This window comes from Berghia stephanieae, chromosome 2 (genome assembly GCF_034508935.2).
Source record: "Berghia stephanieae isolate SIO BIC M18660-M18661 chromosome 2, UCSD_Bste_1.3, whole genome shotgun sequence".
Lineage (NCBI taxonomy): Eukaryota > Metazoa > Mollusca > Gastropoda > Nudibranchia > Aeolidiidae > Berghia > Berghia stephanieae.
This window is the reverse complement of record NC_088361.1, coordinates 57,952,030-57,970,924: the sequence shown is the minus strand read 5'-3', so window position 1 is coordinate 57,970,924 and position 18,895 is coordinate 57,952,030. Positions and strand designations below refer to the sequence as shown.

At 35.7% G+C, this 18,895-nt stretch overlaps 2 protein-coding genes across 4 annotated transcripts in view; one reads left to right on the top strand and one right to left on the bottom strand.

The window, feature by feature from the left end:
• LOC144965217 (RAB6A-GEF complex partner protein 2-like) overlaps window positions 1-4,026 on the bottom strand; it is an 18,804-nt gene extending 14,778 nt beyond the window's left edge. Inside the window, exons 1-4 of one of the 3 annotated variants that reach the window (XM_078900316.1) lie at window positions 3,897-4,026; window positions 2,439-2,567; window positions 889-1,058; window positions 457-540 (exon numbers count right to left, since the gene is read on the bottom strand). In XM_078900316.1, coding sequence (XP_078756442.1) covers window positions 457-540; window positions 889-1,058; window positions 2,439-2,545 — 361 coding nt within the window. In that variant the 5' untranslated portion in view covers window positions 2,546-2,567; window positions 3,897-4,026. The remainder of the gene's footprint in view (window positions 1-456; window positions 541-888; window positions 1,059-2,438; window positions 2,568-3,896) is intronic. The other 2 variants (XM_078900318.1, XM_078900317.1) reach the window with 2 other exon arrangements.
• Window positions 4,027-15,609: 11,583 nt separating this feature from the next.
• Window positions 15,610-18,004, top strand: LOC144965216 (uncharacterized). The gene has a single exon (XM_078900314.1). It carries the CDS (start codon window positions 16,112-16,114, stop codon window positions 16,475-16,477), a length of 366 nt encoding a protein of 121 aa, XP_078756440.1. The 5' UTR covers window positions 15,610-16,111; the 3' UTR covers window positions 16,478-18,004.
• Window positions 18,005-18,895: the final 891 nt, after the last annotated feature.

The following is an 18,895-nucleotide window of genomic DNA, read 5'->3' as shown; positions in this document are numbered from 1 at the left end:
CCAATGACATGATTTCAATTTTCATAAACTTCTTTTCCCCAACATCTACTTTTACCTCTAAGGAAATTCTTTTATAAAACAAGCCCCCCCCCCCCCCCCCCCCCCAAAAAAAAAAAAAACAACAAAAAAACAAAAAAAAAAACAAAACAAAACAACAAACAACAACAACAACAACAACAACAACAACAAAAAGAAATTGTGTCCAATATCAGTCATCTAAGGTGATGATAGCATTCAACATCAAAGAGAAACAGTGATAGCTGACCAGTGCAAGTAAAGCTTTTGACGGCGATTTAATCTATTAGAATATTGGAAAATGAATCTGTATCATGCTCTGTGCAGAGAGTTAAGAAGCCAGACAACATATTTTTCACAGATTCAATACAATTTTTAAAGACACTTAATTTTTATCTCAGAGAATTAAAATATACCAATCATAATAAACTGGTAACATACATGTCTTTGAGGAGCCAGGTTGAAGTTTCAAATCACAGAATAGTATTTTTGGACGAGTACAGAGTACAGTGAGACCTCTTTCCCCTGTAAATTGTAACATAAACAAATTTAAAAAGCCACTAGTCGTTCATTCATGAATTGGACAAAATATTTATTAAATACCTTGTTAGGGCTAATCATGAAATACACTAGAATTTCAGAATAAAGCAAATTCTTAGATATTTCCATAAATATAAAAATGATCTGCAGTCAGGTATATTTAACTTTTGACATAATCCTACCAAAAGATATGGAACTAAATTATGAAATCTAAAAGATGACTGACTTTCTGTTAAATCTAAAATTTTGGATTCATTCATGGATTTCGCAATTCTATACATAATAAATGCAAGCTATAACATTTCTAAGAAAAGACATAAAATTCAAAAAAACCTTTTCGTCCCAACCGACCTTTATTGGGAACAAATGATGTATCACAGCCGGTTGTTGATGCTTCTTCTGTAGACAAAGCACTTGTGCGTGGAAGTTGAACCCTAGATTCACTGACAGTACATTGACAAATGATCTGGACACTTGACCATGCCAAAACCTCTAAACCACCACTGGAACAGTTAAAATATGTACATGCTATAAGTGTGTAATTGACTTTATATTGTCTTGTCACTACAAACTAAATATCAGTGAATAATATTTCAGTAATTGTTGGTTGTCATTATTTTCTGACAGAAATCAGCAACAAGAAATAATTTCAATTGAGTACTGTATTATTCCAATTAAGAACATCAATCCTAATAAATGCACTCCATTCACCCTCCCTCCCTCCACAAACAAACACAACACAAATCATGTCATTTCCCCCCCCCCCCAATTCATATAAATAATAAAATAAGCAGGACCTTTTATGCTACAAAAAAAATCACAATCATTTGAGAGAGTATTTGCATTGCTGGTTCCAGGTCTGAGTTAATTGTAAAATGACAGAAAGAGAACAATTCCTACAATTTTTTAAAGGATGTGTAGCACTTGACATGTGAAGCTGTTTAACTTCGCTCCTGTTTGTGTTAAATTTTTAAGTTGATACTACTGAGTGTGTCAACTGGAAAATTTGTGTGTCGGCAGAAAAATAGAGAGAAATGGCCCCGTCCGACACACTGTGTAAGGTAGTTGATTACATGTGTTCGATGACTTGCCACTGACAAGACGTGGTGAGACAGCGAGGAATCGGCAATCGACACTAGCTTGTATGTGCAGGCAGCGAATACGTGCGGGAGACGTCACATCCTGCAGAGTGTGTGAGTGGTGATAACTGACAAGACGAAATTATATAAGGAACGAATTTGACATCACTCAGTAGTACTCACTAAATTCTATCAGACTATTAACGTTCAAAGATACACATAGTTTTGAGTGTTGGTACGTTATATCCAGCTGAAAAAAGCAACAAAATAATCAGCCGGTGTCCACTTAGGATTGAACCTCAGACCTTGTGATTACTGATCAGATGTGCATCATTACCCAGATGTTACCTGATAGCTGAGATGATTTAATGCTTATATTCTACACAATGGTAAGCATTTCCACTGTGAACCATTGCCTGCACCACAGTACACAAACGTTGTACCTTACAGGACGAGGACAAAGACATTAGATTACTCCATTTCTATTTTGAAATTATCAAAATGACAAATTAGGGAGCAGACACTGGTGTAAGATAAAGATTTTTAAAAATGTGTAAGAACAGTGCCAGACAAATCAGAAAGAAGAATACAAGAAAAAAATAATTCCAGGAAATCAACTTACCCCAACTGGGGATCGTACCTCAGACCTCATGAATATCAGTCAGATGTGCTACCATTACCCCACAGAGGTTATCTGATAGTTGGTTCTTGTATTATTTTTTCTGCTTTGCCTGGCACTGTTTCATACACACTTTTTCAGATATTTATAAACAAATATAATAAAAGTTAAGAAGATAATCATACCTTTCATCCTTTGGGTTGAGAATATTGGAAAAGGTGACTTCGCAATGTAAAGTCTCACCAGCAAGGAAGACTGGACCACGAGGAAGATGTGCAACAACTTCCAACATTGTGCCCACCAAAACCTATGATCTGAAAATGTAAGCATACAATTCAAGTTGGATCTATGAAAGCAATATTTTTAGATTAAAATTGGAGGGAAGTATTTTTTTTTTTAAAGAACAAAAGTATGATTATATTATATTACTCAAGAGCTAGTGAAAAAAAATATACCACTGTTCTTTACGACTAATCCCTGAAAACATTCCTATTTTGAGTAAATCCAACCTTAAAACTTAAAGACAATAATTGATTCAGCTTACTCACTGACTTGCTTACTTACACAACACTTACCCCATTGTGACAATTCAATGGTAAGTTAATGATTTTGCCTTATAAAAATAAAAAATGTCCACTTTTGATCACTGTCTTCTTCACTCTTCTGCCCTGTAGTCTACTTCTACTTCCATCAATCTATGGGGCTACAGAAATTTAATGATGATGAAAGAAAAGGCTTGTAAATCAATCAATCTAACCTTAACCAGAACCACTGATTTGTCAGTAGTATCAGTGGTGTGTGTCAAAGTGAATCACTTACTCCTCCTATGCCTACACTTACAACACTCATTCCTCCTATCCTACACTTACAAATTACACCCGATACTACAATTTACAATAACATAAAGACAGGAAACTTGGGAGTGCCCTGTGGATGTAAGGGCTCACAGTAACACAGCATTTGAATTTGAGTATTTCGTTTATAACATTTGTTAAATGGTGTATGCAAAGAATACACAATGCAAATGTAGTTCTGCTGCAAAAAAATAAATTATTCAAATACTAAAAACAAAAGCTCAGAAATGTTAAACATTATTTCCTTAAAAATTAATTATAATTTTCTTTGAAGTAAGCATTCTTCTTCTGAAATTCCGCATTCATCATATAGTAAATAAACGGAGTTAAAGTTAAAGTGATATTAATCTAAAGAAATTTTAAAAAATCTACATTGGATCTAGAATTTACATGGCTTGTTTTAAATAATTTTATTGATTTAGATTTGCAAACGAGTACAGCTTTAGATTTAGACATCTCAGATATTATTATCTGTACTGTATTTATTATTTATGCAAAATTACACCCGTTTCCACATTTGACGAAATTTGTAAATTTACATATTTGTGTTTGTGTTTTTTGTCTCCTGACGAAGGCCAAGGGCCGATACGTTGTTTGTTTTGTGTTGTTCCCTTATATATGAGTCACATCTACTCACTTTTTTCTCTCCATACATAATCAACAATTTTTCAAGACTGCTAAATACCTACTAACACGGACTCTCACTCTGCCATGTCAGATGAGATGACTATTCATTTATTCTCTAATACAATTTTACACCAAAAATAAAATAAAATCTGAGCTAGATACCTTGATTGGAAACACATAAATTTCACAATAATATAATCTTTATTTTGTAGGTACTTATCAGATGATGGATGTGTTTTTATTTTTACTTTCTCAGTCCATCGACGTTGTCTCGAGAACTAATAACAGTGCCAGGAAAACAAATATTTTCAGCCAATCATTGAAGGAGAAGAGTCGAAACAATAAATACACCAGAGAAAAATAAAAATAGATAAAAAATCAAACTACACGTAGATTTAAGAATAAAAATATTATTGTATGTTTTTTTATGACTCGTTATTTTCTACTGGATTATATATCTTAAAATTTTGCAGAGAAGAATAGCAATCTGGTAATCTATTCACTTTTCTATATTTCTTATTAAAGAGCTCTGCACTTTAGACGTGGTGCTTGGTGCAGTCATGTGCAGTCACCGAGTTCTACTAATAGTGTTACGGTAGACTTCTGTGTGTGCAGTATAACCGCCTCCTCCCCTTCTCTCTCTCTCTCTCTCTCTCTCCTCTCTCTCTCTCTCTCTCTCTCTCCTCTCTCTCTCTCTCCTCTCTCTCTCTCTCTCATACGGCATTTTCTCAGAGTTCTTCTTCTTCCATTAAGGCCAAGGCTTCAGGCTGAAGATTGTACGGTCGTCTTTTCGGTTAACAGGGGTTTTAGTTTTAGAGGGAAGCAGGGAGCGATTTTTTGAAGTCATCAGTCAGGGCTTGTTTAGAAGTGGTTGGAAGGGAGTTCCAAAGTCGGATGGTGGAGGGGAAGAAAGAGTAAAGATGATGGTTCGTTCTTGAGTGGGGGATTTCAAAATTAAATGCTGAGTTTCTTGTTTTGTCGTTGTTCCTTCTCAAATGGCTAGTTGGAATTTCGAGTTTTCCGTTCTGTGCTTTGTGGAATACGAGGAGTTTGCTCATGGAATGTCTTTCAAGTAGCAGTTTCCATTGGAGATCGTTCATGAGCTGAGTTACGCTCATATCCTGCTCATAGTTTCCTCAGACAAATCTGGCCGCCCGATGTCTTCAAAATATAGGGATGGATTTGGTCTTAACGTTGGGCATTTCTGCAATTATTTGAGCTTCCTCAGCTTTCCCATTGTTTAGATAGTGTATTGCAATTCTGTGGTTGTAGAGGGGTCTGTGGTTATATAAAAATCCATGTGTGCCTCTTTCAAAGAGTCTTTAATATCATTATTGTTGAAATTAGATGATAATGATTGTTTTCATGTGGTAATTTTCATTTATTTATTTATTTATTTATTTATTTATTTTTTGCAGCTGCATTTTTTATTTGGTCTCCGGTGCAATGTTATATACCGTATATATCTATCATCTCTCCTTTAAAACTTAAAAAAAATATTCCTTGCTGACAAATTTGTTTCAGCCAATGACTTCTTCGGACGGCGAAATTTTTTGTTGTATATATTTTGTGTTCTTGATGTTTAATATGGTGTTCATTTCTCTTATGTGAGTGAGTGAGTGAGTGTGTGTGTGTGTGTGTGTGTGTGTGTACATGTATATGTAGGCGTGCGTACGATGTGCAAAGAGAAAAAAGGGGGGTAGGGGGGGGGGGTGATTTGGAGATTATAGTTGTGTGGGGTTATTGAGGTGAGCAGCAGACTGATGATAGAAGATTTTTTTTTTCTGTGGGCATGTGTTAAAAATTTCTTTTTTTCTTCTGTTTAGTGTAGCCTTTTGTGGGCTCTTAACTGTTTGGGATTTTTCCTCCAGACATAGATTGCTTTTTTTTGCGGGGGGGGGGGGGGGGTTCTTTTTTATTTATTTATTTTTTTGGGTCGTGTTTGAAGGACGAGGTGTGTTGATTATAGCGGTTTTTGAAATGACCCTCCGTCAGTCCGACATAAGTTTCCAGCTTGCTTGTGTGTTGATGTGTGTGACGGTTGCTTTGAATATTATGTTCGATTCGAGGCAATTTTTTGGTGTGGTGTTTTGTTGGTTGTGAATATTTAGGATGCGTCTGTTATTTGCTTTAATTATGTACCCAATGTTGTTCATGCAGGAGTAGCTGACCTTTATGGTGTTTCTGTTCAGTATTTTGTGTAGCATGTGGTCATGTGGAAAACAGGTGTTTATCAGTTTAAGGAATTTTTGTCCGATGTTAATTGTGATATCTTTGTCGAAAGTGGAGGGGGGGTTGGACTACTTAATGTTGCGTGAGTTTGATTTTTTTTTCCTGCTGAGCTGAATTGGGGTATTTATTGTTTTATTGTTATTTATCACAAACCTTGAACAATTTCACCCATCATTGCTAATCAGCAAACGTACAACACTCACCTGTTTTATATATATATATATATATATATATATATATATATATATATATATATATATATATATATAACAATAACAACACAAACCAAACATGCCGATCTCTTTCATTAAGCAGACCGTGAAAATTACACCGTGTCTTTCAAGTATGTATAGTGGTAAACAATAGTAAAGTTTGTGCAGTTATCGTTTGTACTTACGCAAATTCTATTTTTAGTGAAAGTACGAATAGGCTCCGGCTTATTGGTAGTCATATAATTGGAGTAGCCTTTTATAATATATTTGCTTAATTATTTTCAGAAATTCATTAGCCTGTGGCAATATTATTTTTTGTTTGTTTTTGTTTTTAAGGGTTTTACGGCGCATGTAACACACTGAGGTCATATCAGTGCCAGTAAAAAGGAAGAAAATTGGATAGTAAAAACATTCTAGATGTACAATTAAAGTAAAAGGACTTGAGTGAGGAAAAAGTAACACATAGGGGAAATGGTTCAAATGAGAAACGTATGTATATTCCAAGAGCCCATTGTCGGTGTACTTAGTTTGAAATCACCTATACGTTTCAACCAGACACAAGCACACAATCCCACTAAGAGGATTACACTTAATGTTTGTTTTTAAGGGTTTTACGGCGCTTGCATTAAGGTCATATCAGCGCCAGTAAAAAGGAAGAAAATGGGATAGTAAAAAGTTCTAGAATTACAATTAAAGCATCCAAGAATAAGGCAGACAAAGGGTAATTGGTTCAAATAGGGAACATAATATGTAGATTCCAAGAGCACACTATCACTGTACTTAGTTTGAGATCACCTAAATTCTCATCCAGACACAAGCACAGGTCCCCACTAAGAGGAATACACTCAACTGTTTACAAATCATATAATACATAAACAAAACATAATACAGTGCATAACAGAGAGATGATTTACAAGGAAAAAAATATCATCTCCCAAAACTAACATTTGACTGTTTCCCTCCCAGCCAGGGTATCCAGCCAGGGCCAGTACAAAACCAAGTAATCTCATCCCAAGACAAAAACAGAAAGCATATTGGAAAACAGACATAGGGGGTTAGAAGAAACAGTATTTACCTTCCTGTCCACGATGGGAGGTCAGGAACCCCACCCAGACACTCAATGTTTACAAATCATAAAAATAAATAACAGTACATAACAGAGAGATGGTTTACAAGGAACCCCCCCCCCCCCACCCCCAAGGCTATGATGGCAATACCCAATGTAAATTTCAAGAAGTGGATAAATAAAGTTAATCGTATCTTATCTGGTCTTATATTACTTAAATTTGATTTATAAAACGCTTGATATAAAATAAATATCTGCTTCTCAAAATCTGAATGAAATCCAAACTTCCTTTGAAATATATTCTTCGTCTCGGGTACATGCGCTCAGGTGAGTGTTGTATGTTTGCTGATTGGCAATGATGGGTGAGATTGTTCAAGGTGATTCATGATACAAGGTAGAATTCAAGACCTTTCTTATTTTTCTAAATTTGTTATTCATGTAGTGTGCATCTCAGGGCTGTTTTGTATTTCGACTCTATAAAAGCACTTTTAATTATTGCCCCCCCCCCCCCCCCCCCCCCCCCCCCCCCCCTCAGTAGCTTTTATTTTCTCCTCTGCCTCAAGTCAAATTTGAGAACAGTCTATATTTTACATTTAACTATAATGCCTAAGATCTTTCCACAAAAGCTTCGAACATAATGGAAAGGAGAAGACGTATTCAAGAAATTGTTGGTAGAAGTTCCCAACAACCAATCAAAGGCGTATTGATTTTGCAAAGTGGAAATGGCAGCCAAACGCAGCATTATCATCAAACATATGGATTCGGTCAAACACAAGGTGTGCATTCCTTTTGTCCCGCTAAAACCGGACAGGTTTTTCACATCTAAATGTAATCATAGATCCAGGTTGGAGGGTACATGTGAGTCTTTTTGTTGCATGTCATTTATCGTCAACAGTGTCCCAGACAGTTCTGCAGCAAATCAGAATGAAAAGATCATAGTGCTCATTTCCAACAAGACCTTGTAAATGACATCGGTCACACTAAGTATAGCCTGCTCCTTGACGAGCCGAATGTTACATAACTATTGGGGATTGCTATTTCTGTATTTATTTCAGCACTTCTAAAAAGAAAGTTGTCCACTAATTTCTCTGACTACAAGCTAGACATCAATAACCTCTTGGCCAAAGGAACAGACAATGCGTCTGTGGTGACAGGCGTCAACAATGGCATTCATCAAATCCTGAGGAAGGAAGTCCCTAAATTCCTCCTTTCAAAATGTGCATGCCACTCTTTGCAGTTAGCTGCATCTCATGTTGTCCAGAAACACCTACCAAGAAATTTAGAGTTTTTGGTATCAGAAACATTGGCAATGTTACCAGACCATCATTGGAAGTCAACCATTAAAATTTACCAGTATTGCAAGCAAAAGATGGTTGAAAATTGAGACTGCTGTTTCCTATAGCTGAAAACTCATTTCCAAATCTACAGCACCAATGAAAAGTGTTTGTCACAACTCTTGTTTAAAATGTACTCTGATGAAAGAAACCTTTTCATTTTGTTTTTGCAACCAATGCTTGTTCAAGTACAAGAGATCAACAAATTATTTGAGTCTAAAACGGTGGATATGACAAAGATATTTGACAATCTGAATCGACTGATCAAACCATTTCACAGTTTCTTGTTCTCCACACAGCAAGGGTTGATCTATTGACATCTGACATAGACGACTTTCTCAATCCCAAACCAAATCTTGGGTACAGATTTGAAAGAAAGGTTGCTGAACTCCTATGTTTTTGATTTTGTTTTAAAGGGTTTAACGGCGCTTGCAACACATTTAGGTTATATCAGCGCCAGTAAAAAGGAAGAAAATGGGATAGTAAAAAGTTCTAGAATTACAATTAAAGCACCCAAGAAAAAGTAAGACATAGGGGAACTGGGAACAAAAGGAATCAGATGTAGATTCCAAGAGCATACCACCAATGTACTTAGTTTGAGATCACCTATGTCTCATCCGGACACAAGCACAAAATCCAACAAAGAGGAATACACTCAAATGCTTACATTGTACATTGAAAATAACAAATATAATAATACATAACAGAGAGATGATTTACAAGGAAAAAAATATCATCTCCCGAAACAATAACTATGCATTTGACTGTTTCCCTTCCAGCTAGGACTCCGGCCAGTGCTAAAGAATCTTTATAGACACTTTTCAAAGAATTGAAATGTAGACTACCTACCAGATAATCTTCAAATATTCTTTCCCAGAACTCAGCCCTTTCTGTCCGCAATGTTCTTAATCAAGTTAAAGAGTAAGAGCCAATTGCGCCAGTATGGCAGCAACTAAATGTTTTAGATTAAGTGATTTCTAATTCTAAGGCTGAAATCCAATACATATACAGCAGTGGAATCCAGCCCAAAGAACATCATAGGCAGCGGTTTATGAAGAAAAAGAGTGTTGGGGGCAGGTCTTACAAAGACTTAGCCATTTGTGCCCTCCAGATGTTATCGTTGCCCACTCAAATGCAGAAATAGAAACGGTATTCAGTACAATGGGTGTTGTGAAATCAAAGTTAAGAAACTGAAAGCAACTGCCAATGTTGAATGCCACCAGGCAAGCAGGTACAGTTTGAAGAAGAAGAGCAAGTGTTGCCAAATGTATTATCTCCCAAGCTGTTCTGGTTAGATGGGAGTTGTTTATTATTATTGCTTGGTGCTCAGTTGTTAATTTTTGTCAGTTTTCGTCACTCTTCATTCTATTTTTAGCATTTGTTGTTATTTAGAATTCTGTCCACTGTTCATTGTTATTGTTATTTATAATTTTTCTCAATGTGAACAAATGGAAGATTGTCGCAGTTTTAACGTTATGAGTATTAATAGAATCATTCAACATTCATTTTCAGTTTCCTTTTATACATTGAGAGTGAAGGTTCTAACCCACTTCACAACTTACTACAATAAAGTTTTAACTGTATCTTTTTAAATATATTTTTGTAATACAATATTATTTGTATATGTTCTTGAAAATTTCGGGTAGTCACCCACCGCATTTTCTAAACTGGATTGTCCTAGTTACACTTTCGACAATTAACGCACCTGAAATGTAACTTTTTATTTTAAATTTTAGTAATTATGATTTGTGTTTAAATTGTCTTAGATTTGAGTTGGCCTTTTGTTTTGAGTTGGTCTTCTGCTTTCTCATAACCGTATGGTGAGTTTTGCTCCAAATAGCGTTTTCAGTGTTCATATCAGTTTGACAAATTGGCCTTTCCCCTTCTTATTATTTTACATATAATGAATGTGTATTTTTTTGGCTTGTTGTTTGAATGAAGGCTTGATTATGTAAGATGCATTAGATTTGATACTTGTCTTTATCTAGTATAATTTTAAGCATATTTAGAAAAAATCTAGCATCCATAATTTAGCATGATTTTTCAATTAACTTGGAATAAGTTTACCAATGTCAGTTGGCAACATTGCCTTTCAGTTGGATTATGAGCGACAAATTCATTAAAATTCTTTTACAGGAGACTGATGACGAGCTTCTCTCTATAATATATTTGATTTATATTGTTCGATAAAACATTTTCATTGTGGACATCAGAGTATTATCTTTGATTCTTTTTGGATATTGATACCAGTTTTCCAATTGAACATATAACTTGCCAATTTTCAAAAAGGCAAAATTAGGAAAAGTTCTAGGGCGAATCTAAGAAGAGAATATGATGACAATGCTGGTGGTGGTGATGGTTGTAGTGATGATAATAATAATGGATGACAATGATGCTAATGATGATGATAATGCTGTTGATGGTGGTGGTGATGATGATATTAACTGGAATAGTAATTTTTTAAAAAATTAGGATATACCGAGAAATGAGGAAAATCAGGAATGAGAACAAATATCAGGATTTTCCAAATAAATTGTTAGAACTGGCAGCTCTGGTATTGTTCTTTTCATCCGATTTATTCTTTTTTATTCAAATTAAATATCAAACAACCTGAATATTGAATTTGATAATTCACATATTCAAGTATTATAATAATAATTGGTTTGAACAGCAAAGGATAAATAAATCATAATTTGAGTCAAAGATTCAAATGGACGAAACATTGGTTTTTATTACATATTTGTAATATTTTATTCAATTATTACAAGACAATAACAATAAATAATAAATATCACATTCATACAGCGCCAAGCCATGCTTAATTATTATTATGATTCTTTAAGTGCTTTACAATATTTATTTTTTCAAATAAGTTTTTTAAAAAGTCATTTAATAACCATACAAATGCCCTTAAGTTTATCAAAATCATACTATAGTCCGTTCCACAACCCATGCCCACCCATTGCGGCATATATTTTCACAACCTTCTGATGGATTTTAATGATATTTGGCTTGAACACTAGAATTGTTAGTGACATTAAGCAGATTTTTTTTTCATAGGCACAAAGTAATAAGAACAGAGGAAGCATAAGAGGCTCTCGCCGGCTTCGCGATAAGTTAACGAGAGTTGAGAAGTGCGCGTCAAGTTCTTTCGCCTCGCCCCGTTTTACGAAAAGGCATAGTGCATCAGTCTACGATTACTCACAGTATTCTTGTAATTGGATTGTTCTTTTTATTCACTTTTTTTTGTTATTGAAATCGTGTGGCATGATGTAAACGTGGTTATGATATAATAATATAATATATAATAATGATATAATATAAATAAAACGTTATTAACAATTGTGACAAGTGAATGAATAAAATGGATAACAATCATCAAGAAATTATTGACAATGATAACCTTCTAATTGACAATAGCTTTGATTCCATAACTTTAGAGCATGGTAACAATGTTGAATTTCATTCAGAGTTGGATATTGGTTTTAACATCGCCATTAACACAAGTGTCGCAAAGAACCCTCAACGTAAAAGCAAACGTAACAGAGTACAACACTGTTCTGCCATCAATTGTCAAAAGAATAGATTTGACAATCCAGAATTGTCTTTTTTTCGATTTCCGAAAGACAAAGACAGATGCCGGCGGTGGGTTATCAACACCAGACGAGAGGATCTTTTAACTAAACCTGTTCACAAACTTTTTAGTGGAAATGTTTTGTGCGCAGATCATTTCGAGGATTCTCAATTTACATCAAGCACAAGAAAACAACTGAAACGACTAAAAGCTGTTCCAACACTGTTCGATGTCCCAAATTGCTGTAAAACTTTTGAAAATCCAAAAGCAAGATGCCCCCCTAAACTAAGGCTACCTCTAACCCCAACAACTTCCACAGCAGGTGAAGCAACAGAAATAGAAATAGAAATTCCAAATCCAGAAAACGTGGAAAATTTAATAAAAGGTCAAAATGAAAAGGAGAAACAAATTCGAGATTTAAAGCGAAAAATCCAATCACAAAGAAAAAGAATTAAACGCCTGTCTTACAAAACAAACAAGTCCTCGGCAAGAAGGGAAATAGAGGAAATCAAAGAAAAATCTGGAAAATATCTTAGCAAACCAACACATGACTACTTCTGTAAGCAATTGGACCTATCAATATGTAAAGGGAGAAGATGGAGTGCCAAAGAAAAGAGTTATGCATTGTCATTATACCACGCCTCCCCCAAAGCATATCGTCTATTACAGCGACAGTTCTTCCTTCCTTCAGTTGATACTCTGCGTCGATTGATGAGAAAAATTGACATCTATCCCAGTTTTTCGGACAAAATTAAAACAGCTTCCAAAGTTAAAGTGGCCTCGATGAGTGTTCAGGAGAAACAATGTGTTGTTATGTTTGATGAAATGTCACTTAAAAAGTCTCTCAGCTATAATGCGGAGAAGGATTTTGTTGAAGGTCTTGAAGATTTCGGGGGTATATTGGACTCAGGCACTAAAACTGGAACTTCTGCATTGGTATTCATGGCTCGTGGGCTCATTAAAAAATGGAAACAGCCATTTGGTTATTTCATTTCTAATTCAACTGTCAAGTAAACAGACTTGAAAACTTTGATCATCCACGCAATTAATCACCTGACGTCAATAGGACTGTTTGTCAAGGCACTAATTTGTGATCAAGGATCAAATAATCAAGCGGTTGCGAAGTCTTTTGGAGCAACACCAGATACGCCATTCTTTATGCACGGACATGATAAAATACTAGTATTCTTTGATCCACCTCACCTGATAAAAAGGGTCAGAAACAACCTCCTCAATCACAACTTTTATATTGCAGGTGGTGGAACGGCGTCATGGCAATCCATCACAGATTTCTATTTGAAAGACAAAGAATTCCCCCTTCATATTGCACCTAAACTCACGCAGAAACATATAGATATTCCTCCCTTCGGAAAAATGAAAGTGAGTCTTGCTACACAAGTGATTAGCCACAGCGTTGCCATGGGCATATCATTTATGTGCTCTGTCAATATATTTCCTTCAACTCATATGGCTACTTCTACATTTTTGGAGAAATTTGATAAACTTTTCAACGTTTTCAACATTCGTGGCAATAAGTCACCGGCCCCGTATTCTCATCCTATCACTTCAACAGCTTCCCATATACCTTTCCTCAAGCAGATGTTGGAATGGCTAAAGGATTTGCGCTATGGAACACAATGGAATAAAAGACCAGCTGTTCGAATTCCTTGTATCAGTGGATGGATCATGAATATCAATGCTTTGTTGTTACTTGTTCGTGACCTTGTTGAAAATGTTGACGGAGTGGATTACCTGCTGACCAACCGTCTTAATCAAGACTGTCTAGAAAATCTATTTTCCGTAATAAGAGGAAAGGGGATTCATCGTAACAACCCAGACCCACAACAATTCCGACATGCCCTCCGACAAGTAATGGTTGATAGCCTCTTGATACCGAGTGAAGAAAGCAACTGCCAAGAAGATATGGATTCTGTTTTATTAAATTTTACATCTCCGGCAGAATCGGGCCTTTTCTCCCTCCCAATCGCTACAGATGTTCCCAAAGAGCCCACCCACATTGTCAACTTAGTCAAATCCTGCAAAATGTCAGATGTTATCCAACTGGAAAACGTTGTGGCATACATCAGTGGATATGCCTTAAGGAAAATCAGCGAGGCTAATGTCATCTGCGGAAACTGTCTTGGTCACCTAAAAGACAAAGGCAATGATGCTCTACATTTGTGTTTAATCAACCAAAAGCAGGTTAACGATTGTCGGCACGGCGGATTGAAAAAGCCAAGTTTTCGTTTGGTGCAGTTGGTTGGGTTGTTTGAAATGATATTTCAAACCAATGTTGAAGGATATGTTGGATTGAGAAATGTTCGCAAGCTTCTAAAAACGAAGATGTTAGAGGGAACGGTATCGGCAAGTGTGAAATACGAAGATTGCAATTGCCCAACAATTGATAGACTTGCTGATATTTTTTTGACTGTAAGACTTCACCATGAGCTGCGCTTGAGAAATGAGGCAACACTAGAGGAAAAATCATCGAAGAAAAACAAGAAGTTAAAAGTGTTGCAGCACCAATAACAAGAAAGGAAGCAAACAGCTGTATGTGTCATCCTATGATATAAAAAGGTAGGCGGACAAACAAATTGACAAGGAAAATCTACTATAATATGTAAAATTAATGACATTCTGTTCCAAAATTTATATTTCTTGGCAACCTGCGAGTTTAAAAAGGATAGACAAAAAAAAAGCATCGCTATTTATTTACACTACACTATCGTCACCACAAAGCCACAAAGTAAATTATTACTATTACTTCATTACTTTGTGTTTCACGTTCTGAACCACCGCCCACCGATTTGACGCGCAGCTTGCAAAGTCACGCGTTCGTGAACTGAGGACATGGAGCGAAGAGAGCTTGCTTCCTCTGTTCCTATTACTTTGTGGCATAGGTTACAATACCATAGTTTGGGATTTTTCTTCTTTACGATATATAAAAAATGAAGGGTCTGGTATGAGTCGGCTTTTGGATGTATTACATTAAAAATATACCCACTGAATTTTTGTTGTGATTACGATCGCTGAACTTGCCCACAAACATGGTCAGGAGTTTACATTTCATGAGATTCATGTGCACTACTCACTAAAATTGTCACTCCGGTTTCAAATTCACACAGCAAATTGTACACTGTTTTACACACTTGACGTAAACAATTGTTACAATTTATAGTTGAAAGCCAGCAGCGTAGCTTGCAGTTGTGATTTCTACATTAAAAATTACTGATAACAATATGGATTTAACATGCAAAATTGTCACAATGAGGAGTATAGCACTGAAAATTCACAAGTATTTCTCCAGAGAAGCAAAGCGTGGAGATCTTTTTCATGACATATCCCACCCATTGAGGAGAACTGGGTGCTTCAGGACTTAATCAACGGTCCCTTATACGATGGTTAGGAGAGGAAACAAATCAATGTGTCGATGATGATTTAGTCATCCCACAAAGAAGAAAGATGAATAAAATTTATGGTTTTGACAAAGATGTCATGAGGTGCATGATTATAAAAATGTTTGAAGACCAAGAAACGGTGACAATGAGAAAGCTTCAATCAAGTTGCAGATGGCTAATGATATTCACGTGTCAAAGATGAGTCTGTGGAGAATTGTCAGAACTTTGGGATTTATGTTCTGAAAATCGTCAACTGGGAGGAATTGTATTTGTCCGAAAGCTCACTTGGTTGAGAAAAGGAACTGATACCAATGACAAGTAAAGGAGAAACGCAATGAAGGATATGATATTGTCTATCTGGATGAGACATGGGTAAATGGCCGTCACACATCTGATAAGGAGTGGCAATCAAAAGATGGAATGCTGAAACGACTAATCCCCTCCAGCAAAGGTTAAAGGATTATAGTTGCCCATGCTGGTAGCAGACACCAAGTCCTCAAAGCTGACTCTCAGCCTGCTTACCAGTCTTACTCAATAGACAACCTTGACTACCACACTGAGATGAACGGGGCTATTTTCAAAGACTGGATGGAAAAGACACTTCTTCCCTCACACGATAGACCTTCGTGCATTGTGATGGACGATGCATCATACCACAATGTTATCTCCCCTTCGTGCATTGTGATGGACAATGCATCGTACCACAATGTTATCTCCAAAGAAAACAAAACCCCTACATCGTCAAGTAAAAAGGAAGAGATCAAATTGCAGATTCAGAAGGAAAGCATATCTTTCGAAACCACCCAACTGAAACCAAAGCTGTTATCTTTAGTTCGACGTGCAAAAAAGGCTAAGGTGTTCGACATCGACAAAACAATTCACATACTTGTCTTAGACTGCCTCCCTACAACTCACATCTTAACCTGAAAGGACTCGTGTGGGCCAAAGTGAAAGGTAGAGTTGTGATGGAAAAGAAAAGACCTTCAAACTGTCTGACATCCAAGAGATCACATGTGCAGCAATGGAGATTTTCTTTGATATGACCACACCAGCACCGTGCATCCACGATCCAGCATTCCATTTGTTCACAGTCAATTAACCTTGCCTTGCACATGGTCCAGACAGATGGTCAAGGGAGCTTACTCTCCATGTTCTAGTCTGTGTTGGTCTTATATCATCATTCAAAACCAGTTATTATTCAGGTTTGAACGAATGAACAATATGTAATTTCCCATCAGTATACAGAATAAAGTTTAAGCTATTTCTGGATGCCTTTTTCATTTCTGTCAGTGAAATGACTAGGATGCTATGATCTGTCAGATTCATAAATGTATTTTTTATGTGAGTTACGTCGTGGTGTTTTAATTAAATTGTGCACTTTGAAATGTAATTTAATCATTCTCTTTAGAAAGATGAAAGTTTCCTCTATGATTTACACATAAATTTGAAATACCTGCAAATCACATTTCCCTAAAAAAATGTTTTCTTCTTTCATAATATAATCAATACGTCTCTCTTAGCAATACATTTTAGGGTTATATTTATTTATTCACATTGGTTTTTTTACTGTTTTTTTTGTTTGTTTTGTTTTTGTTTACTTTAGTTTCATTTGTCATTGTGTTGTGTTTATTTACTTAATTAATTTGATTTTTTTAAAGGATTAAATATTTTAGGATAATGGAACATTCAGAAAAAGACCACTATGATAAACTTAATAAGCTATGCAGATTGTGTGGTGCAAGATGTAAAATTCGATTAGAAAAACAAAAAGGAATAGCAAAACCATTATTTGTAAAAAACTAACATAAAGACATTCTTGTCAAACACGGTTGTCAATGTTCTCTTTGATATACATGGCTTTCACTCCCCGTCAGTATGTAATAAGTGCCTTTGCCGTATATGTGACATTAAAAATAGAGGAAGTGAAACAACCCTTTCCAGAGCAATCAATGAAGAGAAGGAGTTAAATAAAATATGGACATATTTCAATTCCAATTTGGATTACAAAGATTGCACGTCATGTACCTGGTTTGATTCATTTAATGTTTCATTTACAAAAAAAACCTTTGCCAAAAAATATCAAAAATACAGACAGCATTTCGGATTGTACAAAGACCTTTTCTGCAAGTAGTGACATAACATGCAACACAGCACACATTTCAGATTGTACTAACACCTTTTCTGCAAGTAGTGACATAACATGCAACACAGAAAAGATTTCAGATTGCACTAACACCTTTTCTGCTAGTAATGACATTACATGCAATACAGATAAATCAGGCGAACTGCAATTCAATCAACATCTAGATCCATGGAAAAAAAATAGTTTTAAACATTTTGGAACAGAAGTAGTAGATTGTGAAATAATCTAACAAAATGAACATTCCCTTCTCATGAGGCTAGCAAATGCAATAGCAGACAATACAAGCATTAATGACGATGACATAACACCCATCAATAACAGTACAGAAGTTCAACTTGATACAGACAGCAACCAAGAGACATTTAAAAATTGGAATCCTGGATTGTCATCTACTCCATTAAAGGTGAAGAAAAATGCAGCAACAAGCCCATTTAAGTTGACAGAGGCCATACAACAAATTTCTATATCTTCAATCAAAACACCTGAAAAAAAAACATCATAACACAAGATCAGGCAACATCCCCAATGGTAAAAGGGATCTTATTTCAAACTCTATGGATAAGCCTTTGTTTTATGAGGAAGAAAAACTTGCAACGCTGCTTATGAAAAGGAAATTACAACATAGAGATGTAAAAGACATAGTGTGTTTAAAAACAAAAGGTCAACCTGTGGTGTTACACAACATTACTAAACCAAGGAAAACATCGGCCAATGCTACCTCTCCCGTAAAGAAGAAAAGATCTCGAGAAATTGAGTCAGTTAGAGCTCATTTATCTGGACCAACAAAGGAGGATGTTATTACACAGCAGTCAAAAGACTAAAATTATCAAACAAATTAAGCTGAGAACAGACCAAACTAACACCCAGAGAAACTCTTGCAATGAAAGAAACCATGAACCTTACCCATGCACAGATGAGAATTCAAGCTAAGTTTTTGAAGAGAACAGGCACTATAACATCAAATGAACACCCAGTCAGGTCATTACACAAAGAACTTACAGCTTCTGATGTTGAAGTAGTGTCTAGAACATTTTATAACAATAAGACAAAAGAACATTTCAATGTCAATGTGGCATATATACGAGATCTAAGTGCTTTTGTGATTAAAACTTTGGATAAGCTTGACAGCAGTGGGAGTTTAAAATGGCATGGACAAATTCCTGGGGATGAAATCTGGATAAAGATTGGTGGTGATCTTGGAA

Bases quoted from the DNA above. Each gene is read 5' to 3' on its own strand.
- LOC144965216 (XM_078900314.1), top strand. From the start codon at position 16,112: ATGAACGGGGCTATTTTCAAAGACTGGATGGAAAAGACACTTCTTCCC.